At 44.0% G+C, this 10,038-nt stretch overlaps 3 protein-coding genes across 4 annotated transcripts in view; 2 read left to right on the forward strand and 1 right to left on the reverse strand.

The window, feature by feature from the left end:
* taf1c (TATA-box binding protein associated factor, RNA polymerase I subunit C) overlaps nt 1-316 on the forward strand; it is a 12,024-nt gene extending 11,708 nt beyond the window's left edge. Inside the window, exon 8 of the mRNA XM_031855925.1 lies at nt 224-316. Coding sequence (XP_031711785.1) covers nt 224-316 — 93 coding nt within the window. The remainder of the gene's footprint in view (nt 1-223) is intronic.
* On the reverse strand, nt 7-6,210 carry ccng2 (cyclin G2). 2 transcript variants are annotated; one of them, XM_031856009.1, is made up of 8 exons: nt 6,134-6,210; nt 4,831-4,992; nt 4,425-4,562; nt 3,802-4,052; nt 3,215-3,293; nt 2,987-3,085; nt 1,903-2,102; nt 7-780 (listed from the first exon to the last, which is right to left on the reverse strand). In XM_031856009.1, exons 2-8 carry the CDS (start codon nt 4,933-4,935, stop codon nt 648-650), a joined length of 1,005 nt encoding a protein of 334 aa, XP_031711869.1. In that variant the 5' UTR covers nt 4,936-4,992; nt 6,134-6,210; the 3' UTR covers nt 7-647. The 2 variants fall into 2 exon arrangements, with proteins under 2 accessions (XP_031711869.1, XP_031711871.1); XM_031856011.1 differs by having other exon boundaries at nt 4,831-6,201.
* A 940-nt stretch (nt 6,211-7,150) lies between these two features.
* ccni (cyclin I) overlaps nt 7,151-10,038 on the forward strand; it is an 8,279-nt gene continuing 5,391 nt past the window's right edge. Inside the window, exons 1-2 of the mRNA XM_031855939.1 lie at nt 7,151-7,375; nt 8,364-8,520. Of these exons, the coding sequence (XP_031711799.1) occupies nt 8,407-8,520 (114 nt within the window). The 5' untranslated portion in view covers nt 7,151-7,375; nt 8,364-8,406. The remainder of the gene's footprint in view (nt 7,376-8,363; nt 8,521-10,038) is intronic.

The raw sequence follows: 10,038 nt of genomic DNA on the forward strand, positions 1-10,038 counted from the left end.
AGAGAGAGAGAGAACAGCCTGTGGTGTCGGCGAGGTCCGACTCTGAACCTCCGCTCCCTTTGAGCAAGGCACGAGCTCTGAACACTCGGTGAACAGTTTGACACAAACTCAGGCCTCCGGTCAATACTTCACATGAGATAAAAGAAAAGTGTGCAAATGAAAGTGAACTACAGAAGAGGAGAGCAGACGTGCTCACTAACTGCTTTTACTTTCTGTTATCCAGAACATGTGGAGGGTTCATAACTTCAACGTTTACACCCCCATCACTGACCACAGCCGCGCTCAGCTTCCGAACAGCAGTAAAACCCCTCATTAAAAGCATTCTTACATCAATAACAGTCAAAAAGAATCCACCTTTCTTCTATTAAATAAATACAACATTTTGGCAAATTATCTTGACAACGTGAACTGTTTCTGGTCTGAGGTTGAGCAGTTTCTAAATGGGACCCCAGCGGAGGTCCGCCCGACTTTAAAATGTTTGTGTCCTGGAATGTGACATCTCTACAAACTAAAACTCTACCAGGAGGAGATCGGACTGCTCCCCCCTCAGCACCAGAGCTTATTAAACAATAAATTAAAGACTTCGGGGTAAAGCAGTTAGAGGAAAAGGGGGAGACTGGGAGGTGGAGGCAAGTCGGTGGGAGGCGTCAGGCGTGGAGGTGTTGGCGGTGTTTTTGGCAGTGGAGGTGCAGAGGGAAGAAGGGCCCTTCAGCGTCGCTGCCCAGAGAGCTGCTAAGAGACTCCTCACCCGAACTCATCACGTCCTCACAGGAGTCCTCACTGCAGAGACACACAGGGAGGGTACTGTTGGTTAATGTGATCACATGACCTCTCTCTCTCTCGTCAGAGGTTTCCTGATGTTTCACATGCAAACAGAAAATGGACTGTTTTGATAATCTAATCATTTTAGTCATCAGTCGAGTCAAAGTTCTTCTTGTTCAAGTCAATAAAAGCACATGGCATTTTCTTGTTATAGATTTTTGTTTTGTCAAGTAACCACAAGTTAAAGTAAATACAATTTTAAAAAGTGTTTTTCTCAGACAGAAATAAAGAAACTATGAATAAAGAAATACAAACTGACTGAGGAACAGATGAACTAGTGAAAACAAGCATCACTTTGCCCCTGAATGACTAATGATTCTAGAGCATGTTAACATTTATGTATGCGTGACAAACTAGTGCAGCAGACTGCTGCAATCTGTCAGCTGATCTCATGTTGGGGCTCAGCATTCTGTTTAAAGAGCTGAAAGTTCAGATGTGAATCCAACGTCATAAAAAAAGATTCAAACAAACATTTGACAGTCGGCAGCTTTTTGTTTGTGCTGTTAATGATCAGTGTCTTCAGGAGTCAGCTGCGGAAATTCTCCCCATTTCACTTCCTCCTGTGTTTGTTTTTACACACACACACACACCAAAAGTTCCATGTTACATAAAGACGAGGCCCTCTGGTGACGTCAGTGGGACTAGCTGTGTGTGTGTGCGTGTGAGAGAGACGTGTTCTTACAACACATCAGAAACTTGTGTGTTGCCCCAGGAGTGTTACGACACACACAGCACACTGTAAAGAATGCATTTGGTGTGTGTGTGTGTGTGTGACACACAAGGTGCGTCTGGTATCTTTTAAATTGGAACGCCTCTGTTATTGTCTTCAGGATTGTTTGGTATTTAACGTCACATATCAGGCCGACACCTGCGTCACAAAGAAACGAGAGTCAGATAGAGTTTACTTTGAAGCACTGTGCTGAATACGTGGTCAGATTCTCAGTCCTTCCAACTGACTCCTATTTACATCACATATTGTTCTGATTGTTGTTCTTGGCTCTCAGTGTTAGTGTGTTGTTCAGGTGTGTGTGAGGCTCTCACAGTGTTGGTGTGTTGTTCAGGTGTGTGTGGGACTCTGACCTCTCGCTCTCATCCCAGCAGCCCTCTGGGATGGTGGGCAGCTCTGGGACGGTTCGGTAGCTGTGCAGATTCTGGGCGGTCCGCCGCGACACGATCCACTGCAGCTTCCTGTGGTTGGGCTTGCTGCATTGAGGCGAGGCGTAGTCCGACAGACACGGAGCCACTTGCTCACTCCACAGCAGCAGCTCGCCGTCCGTAATCTGAAACCAAACCACGCAGCTCAGTTTAGGTGCTCGGCCCTCTGCCCTGTTCACTCACGGAAATCGGTGCATTTGAAATAATCTTGTTACTTAACGGTATGTTCCTGTAAACGGTAACCTGGTTTCTTTTTTCAGGTCAGGAGGGTAAGAGAAACAAGCTTAAAACAGCGACTGACCAGCTGAAACCTGATCAGCTGGTCGTGCAACACTTTAAAGCGATTGGATGTGGGATCACAGTATCACTGTGTCAGCAACGTAGCAGGACCTAAGATAACACAATTTACGATGAAATGCTGTAACATGACATTTAAAGTTAGGCAACAATTTACAATATAATCTGAAGATTTTACATCTTCCTTCAGGTAATCAGGTAGAGCGTGTCTACAAGCCTTAAAAAGCCTCATTGCCTTTGACGTGTTGAGTCGAGCCGTCACAACACAAGACACCAGGTTACATAACCAGAGCCATCGAGAAAAAAAATGATGTGGACCAGAGCCAAGCCAAGAATAAATACACCCCCCCCACCCCCCGCTTCTGTAGAATATGATTACACACAATTCTACGTTGTGTTCACTTCCCTTTAAATAAAGCCAGAAATGTCCCCACCACGTAATAAGCCTGCAGGCTGCGCTGCTGGTAAACACGGTTTGTTGTCATGTTCATGTTAGTGGAGTTACAATAAGGTTTCCTGTTTGTAACTGATCCAAGAAATGTTGAGCCGATACCAGCAGTGGAAAAAGAAATAGAAACCCTTTAAACTCTCATTTGCTCTCAAATGAATGAGCGCCAAGCTGCTGTTGTGGAAAAGAACGTTCCGTTACTGGAGCTTTCCACAGGTGTTGCTCTCCCTCCCTGCAGCTGTTGTGTAATAACGTGGTGTTTACCTTTAGATGTCTCTGGATGTGATGAGCTATCTCCAACATGTCCTCCGACTGGGCGGCTTTGATCTCCTGCCTCAGGAGGGACAAGGCGAGGACGGACGGCTGGAGGGACAAACAAAAGAGACAGGAAGCGTTTGAGTTTCAGTGTTGTCAAACTAACGGCGACGTTTAAAAAAAAAACCACTCATTTCTCAGCTAGACTGCTGAGCTGCTGTGATCCTGTGTTCCTACCTTTGCTTTAGAGAAGGAGATCCGGCACAGACAGGCTTTGAGTTGAGCTTCCAGCTTCTCCAGGCTCAGAGTCTCCTTCCTGTTCAGACAAACACACACACACAGTCAGGTTTAGGGTGTGTTTTCAGGTCAGCGATGTCAACGATCCATAACAAACAGAATGAACTTTCATTAACTCTGAATCATCGCATCATGAGATTTGTAAGCCCTTTACAGACTGCCCAAACTGAAAACGTAAAAAACAAACTTGATTTGAGTTTATGTTGAGTTTTGAACCACAGCATATTGAAAACGCCAGGTCAGGGTTATGCACGGGTGAGGTGTAGGTGCCAGACAGCGAATCTTATCAGTACACTTCAGACAATGATAGTTGACTGCTGCCCTACATCAGCTGGAATAGCTGTTACAAACAAGCAGCGGTGTGGAGAAGCTCAGCCAATCAAATCATGGGAAAAATCTTTGCATTCGCATGCCGATCTGAACATTTTAGGTCGACATCCAGAGAAGTGAAGTAAATCCTGAATGCGCCCCCAAACATGATTGTGTTTTCATAGAAATTAAACTAAATGTGAAAGCGGTGGTCTCACCTGTCGGCGGAGTGCAATAGTGCGATCTGGTGGTACAAGTGCAGAAAGGTTAAGGCGGTGACGGCGTTGGACTTGAAGCCGAGCTTCTCGCCGACGATCTTCTCCATGCGGCAGAGGTCTGACGCGGTGAAGCGGCACTGTCCGATGCGGATGAGCTCGTCGGCGGGCACCAGGTCGCACTCCTCCTCCGTCACTTTGGCCGCCATGTGGAGGCAGCTGACGCTGACGCAGGACAGGTGCTTGGGCTGGACCTGGGGGGGGGGGGGACAGACGTGGGTAAGAGACTGGTTGAAAGGACGGCTGGTTGAGTACAAGATTTACATCATTGAGCTGGACCTGGTTACTTCAAACCAACTATTTATGTATTTATTTATTACGATCAAGGAAACAATTAGACTCGCTGAATTTGATTCATTATTTAGGATCAGTAACAAACTGATTAAGCAAGTAGGAGGTAATTGACGTAATAAAGACTATTTACAAACGAGATATTGTTTTTTATAGACCCTGTACTCCGGCTTTTAAAAACTGCATAAGCTGCCAAAATGTGTCACCAGGTCCCGTTAAAAAACGAGAGCTAAAGTGTCCCATGTCCGGTCCTATCGGGTGTGAGCTGCTCGTACCCGGATCATGGCCAGGAATCTGTCCAGCAGGTTAACGGCCAGGACGAAGGTCTGCGTGCTGTAACCGAAGAAGCTGGTCAGACTCCACAGGTCCTCCACTTTGGCGTTTCTGCACTTGGCCGAGATCCGGCTGTCATCCTGGAAAACGAAGACGTGTTGTTGATTAACCTGCTTGTTCTGCCACACGCTCTGATGCTTCCCCATGTTTTGGCAGAAAAGTCTTGAAGAGGATTAGTCGCACTAAAAAGCAGATCAGGCTTGTTTTTGTTGGGTTCTTTTTTTATAGTTTTACAAATAGATAAACAGGGTCGATCGAAAACTTTCAAATGTGTTCAATGTTCAGAAGAGGATTTCCCATGTACGGACTACTGTGGATTAATGATCAATTCCCCCCAAATGTGCTCACCTCTTCAGTGGACTCGATGAGCCTCAGCCCCGTCTCTTTGGGACGATAATAAGCCTCCTGCTCATAATTCACCCGCAGCTCCTTCATCAGCTTGTAGGCATCCATGTCTGGGCTTGCGCTGGAGGAAGTGATCTCTTGTTTTTTTTTACCACAGTATCTTCACTGCAAGAAACGGAGTATTCATGTCAAGTTCTCTGACCAGTCCAAAATACAATCCACACAACTGTAATCCAGAATAGTGAATCAGAAGAAAGGCCTGCACTACCACAACTATCCACAAACAAATGGGTTTTTCTCAGAAAAAAAACATGTTCTGGGTAATATATCTTTGTTGCTTTACTACTGTGCTGTTTATTGTTGGCCTACGTGCTCTCCGCTCTAAGGGGGGGGGGGGGTCACAGCTCAGAGCCCCGCCCACAGCCCTCAGCTGAGCTCCGGTGTCAGATTTCCTCCAGTAGCCTTCTCGGTCCTCTGACCGAAGAAAACAACAACAGCAGCTTTCCCCCGAGGTTCTGTCTGTTACTTAACAACCTAAACACACAATAGACACCAGTCTCTCGGCCGGAGACCCTCTTTTTATCGTTTTAGTTGATGATCATAACCGAGGAGGCTAACGGTGACCGCAGCTAGCTAACGTCTTTAAATCCTCTCTGAAAGGAGCGGGGGGAGGGGCTGTGTGTTTTAGTGTTCCTGATTCCGTAAATCTGTATCAAACTGCGCTGTTCGACACCATTATTAATAAAAGAAAATAATGTGTTCTTCTCAGAGTATGCTTGTGGTGGTTTGTATGTGAGAATATAGAGTTAATAGCGTTGAAAAGCTGTGCTGTGTACAGCGGACGGATCGGAGGATACCAATAACAGACCAGCAGAACAACATATAGCTGCAGGAAGCAAATCCTCGGTGTAAACGAATGTAAAACATAGTTCTTTTTAATCTTAAAGCGTTTAAACGCGCTTAAAATAAACTTAATCAGTCACTATAAATGATACAATTTCTTTACAGATATTGCAAAAGGAAAATACCCATTTCAAACGCTCTGGTCGAGTTCTGTCCAAATTGTGCATTGGGTGATATATTTATTTGCAGAAGAAGAAAAGAGACACGTTTATTAATTTTTAACGATGATTAGCTTTTGTTAGTTTATAATATAGCTAAACGGAGGTCGCATTATCGACCGTTGCATTTCGTCCGCTTTCTTCCTTCTCTCTTTCGAGTTAACGTCAGGGAGAAGAGACACATGTAACGCTAGTTCGCGTTTTCTGTTTATTGAGTATAATTTCAACAAAGAGGGTTATTCTACCTGTTATTGTAGGTTAAATCCACATATCTGTTGTCTTTCGCTGTGCCTTACAGTCCTTCTCGTCTCCTCTTCTTTCTCCTTTCTCTTGTTCTCTCTTTTGTTGATGTTCATAACGCTCACGCCCACTTACCGGCGTCACACGGCACCAACCAATCAAAAGGCTTCTGCTCAATAATAGTAACCAGCTCCTTTCGGACTTAACGGCATAAATAAAGCATAAACGTAATGTTTTGGGATCGTTTTGACTTGATTTATTTAATTTCCATCCTGCGGCTTGCACTTGAGATCGACAGACAATGTTTTATTCGCCGATAAACGCCACTGGAATCGAAACACAACCTATCTGTTACACGATCCGATCTCCTGCTTCCGATTGATGCTTCCCATAGCCAATCAGCGTGCAGTACTTTAGTACGTTCAAATTGTCCGCCCAAAATGGGATACTGTGATTGGCTCATGCCTGCACGGACCCTGACGCAATCACAGTATTACGTAGTTAGTTAGTTGACAGTGTTTTTACAATTGTCTTCAACCAACTATATGATAATTGTCAGACATAACGTCTTTGAATGTTGAAAATGGAGATCTGTCACAACTGTGTCCACTTTCATAAGGATAACTGAAAACTAATATACATTTTAGGCTTATAATTGCTGTATGTGTGTGTCTTCTGCCTTTGGGTGGGTCTGAAAATGCACTTTGATACAAAGCAGAGTTGAGTATATATATATATATATATATATATATATATATATATCTCCTCCTAATATGTATACATAATGTATTGTATTGTAATTTACATTATGTTCCTAATGAACTTTTTGGAGTTTAAAAGTGATGTCACCGAAGATATTTTGAGGTAAAGTAGGCTCACTATAAACTCACAATTGAGCACCATTGAAAGTAGTATAGATACTTAATAATAGTGGAAATATTCCACAGAGGGTAGCTTCGTTTTGTTCTCCCGGTCTGCCGGTATGTGGGCGGAGCTTGGCTGAGTCCTCTTCCCCCAAGTCCCCTCCCCCTGAGTCCCCTCCTCGGAAGTAGACGCATCAGTCTATTCCGTTCTTTTATTTTTATATATTTTTTACATCAACCCCTTTTCCCTAACACGAACCACCATGGACAACAGGATGGATGATTAAACTGAAGAACGGGTCCCCGATTTCACCCCCATATTTATCCTCGGACTGAGTGGACCGGATGAAATCCAACTGTGGTGTTCTCCGCTTCGCAGGGGAGGTAAGGCTTTGGGCTCCGTCTACTTGCTGGGTTGGAGTCAGCCATTTAAATGCCCCTATTGTATAGTTAGCGCGGTCGTCGCCCTAACTCCTTTTAAATGCTACCATCCGAGGGCAACGTCACTGACGAACGTTCTTCAACATTTATTTTTTAGTCACGAACGAATTTGTGCGCGACGTCCCACCAGCTAGCGACGCTAGCCTTTCAACTTAGCTCCGCTCCGGGGAGTAGTCGTATTCAGGGTAATACTAGAAGGGTATGCTCGGTAATGCACCTGCTTCAGGAGGCCCGGTGGTTCCCAAAGAAGTGGGAACTCCCGGAGGAGATTCAAGGTAGTTCCCGAGTGAGAGATGGGAAGTTGCCCAATTCACTCTGTCACTCTTTAGACGGTGACTGATTTGATTGACGTTCCAGTCAAATCTTAGTCAATCTAGAATCAAAGCCATCCATATAGTTATAGGTTTGCCAGTTGGCTTTAATGTAACGTTGACTTTATGCTAACACAAAGTGTGTACTTGTGGGTGACGTTAACGTTACTACGGTTTGATATTCAGTGCCCTAAATATAACAACATGACCTCAACCTTTCCTCTGAGGGTCCTCACTCACCTTTGTTCCTATAACCTCCTGACGTCATCATGAAGCTGAAAAAACAACTGATTACTCACAAAATTATAGATGTTTCATACTTTTCAGTTGGCATTTGAGATGTTGACACATTTCTTATATCCTAGTATACCATATGTAACTTTGTATCCCAGTATCAAAATATATCTTGACAAATTAAACATCTGACTTATCTCAGACCTTCATCACACTGGCGCAAAAATCATAGTTACTCTCTGGTTAGCTGGGCAACACTTGTTAGCATAAAATGCAACTGTGACGAGGGGACGTAGATAGATATTGCCTAATTTTTAAGGGTCTGGAGCCCCAGATGTATGGAGTGTGTGTGTGTGTGTGTGATGATGTGCTGTGTCCCTGTGCAGGTAGCTGTGTCCAGTGGGGAGGTAGGCTCAACCAGGGGGAAGAATGAAGTTCTTGGAACCCTGGGGACGCCAGAGGCTGTCTTTTCTTCTGGAAAAGGCCGCCTCTAGGGAAGCCCAGATGTGGAAGATCTACGTGCCGAAGAAGCCCTCCCCACAGGTGAGGATGTACCTCTGGATCCACTAACACAATACATTCTCAACACTGACCAAAAAATGATTCTCCTTTGAAAAGCTGCATCTATGCTGTTTGACTCAAGCAGCACTGTCATAGAAAGTTTTTCCAAGATACTTTAAAACTCCATAACTGATAAGGTGTTATTAGTTTTGTGCATGTTTCTGTCTATGAAGCAATGTCACAGCCAGATGTTTCCAGCAGCTCAAATAGAGCATGACATCAGAAACGGGTTCAGTGATCAAACACAACAGACTTCAACATTTTATGGAACACCAGCGTGAACCCGATGAAGACTCCTGTTTCCTTGTGATCTTAATTATATGTTTTTTGAAATTCTGGTGCAAAATGTATTTATCAGAATTCTGATGGTCATTAAAGAACAATACTGAAACAGAAACTATGAGTTTACAACAGTTTCATAACCAATAAATATCATAAAGTAACGTTTACTCAGGTCACACCTCTCTTTCTGGGTGAAGGTTGAAGAGTTAGAATACAGCACCATTAACAATGGAAGGGTGGGGACCTGGAAGGGTTAATCAACTCGTCATTTGAGTGGTGAATTCTTTTAATTCTTTGCAGTAAGTAGTCTGACCCCAGCCCCGGTGCGTCACAGACACAACAGTAAGGTTGTTACCATGAAGCAGCAGTGAGTCACCAGACTCAGCTGGTCTCACCCAGCATCCTCGTGTGATCTCACAAGCGTCTCGTGTCATCACACCCTCAGCGGCTCTCCACCCGGCTCACCGGCCCCGCCCTCACAGGGTTTCACATACTTGTTCATTTCCTATTCTTCATTCCACTAATCCAAATTAGTTTCACCCTCGGTATTATTTCCAGCTATCAGTTTATTTAGCGTTATGGTGGACATCCAGGTGAAGATGGTGGACAGCTTTACGACAGCTTATTAACATGAACGATAATAATAACAATAATAACTAATGCTGCATCCTGACCATGCAACGTGTGGTTCCACAGATCCTTAAATGAGACTTTGTGTTTAAGAAGTCTTTAGCATTATCGTTGGACATTACTCCATAGGTCCTACTTTCAAACGTTTTTTTTTGTTTAGAAAAGGTCAACAAATGTGTTTTGTCATCATTTTGTTGACAAACGCATTTGAAACACTGATGACCTTATCGGTACATTCTTCAGAAGTCATTTCACCGCCATCTTGCTTTAGTGGCGTCTGCGGTCGTACTCGATGAGGAACTGGTCCTCCATTGTGTGGCCTCTACTCTGCATTAGTACTGAAGTCTTTTCCTGGAACTCGTTACAGCCGCTCTCCCAACGTCACATGAAGTCACGATTGTAGCCTCATCTCATCAAGCTAATCATGCTAACTGAGCTAATGGGATCCACTTTGGGGTCACTAATCTGTGCATGAGCAATCTAACCAATGGAACTGCAGTACAGCACAGAATATATATATATATATATATATATATATATATAATTGAATATTTTTCAGTATTTTTTTTTTTGTTTACTCTTTTTCTT

This window comes from Anarrhichthys ocellatus, unplaced genomic scaffold (genome assembly GCF_004355925.1).
Source record: "Anarrhichthys ocellatus isolate YVR2014 unplaced genomic scaffold, GSC_Weel_1.0 scaffold16, whole genome shotgun sequence".
In the NCBI taxonomy this organism is placed as follows: domain Eukaryota; kingdom Metazoa; phylum Chordata; class Actinopteri; order Perciformes; family Anarhichadidae; genus Anarrhichthys; species Anarrhichthys ocellatus.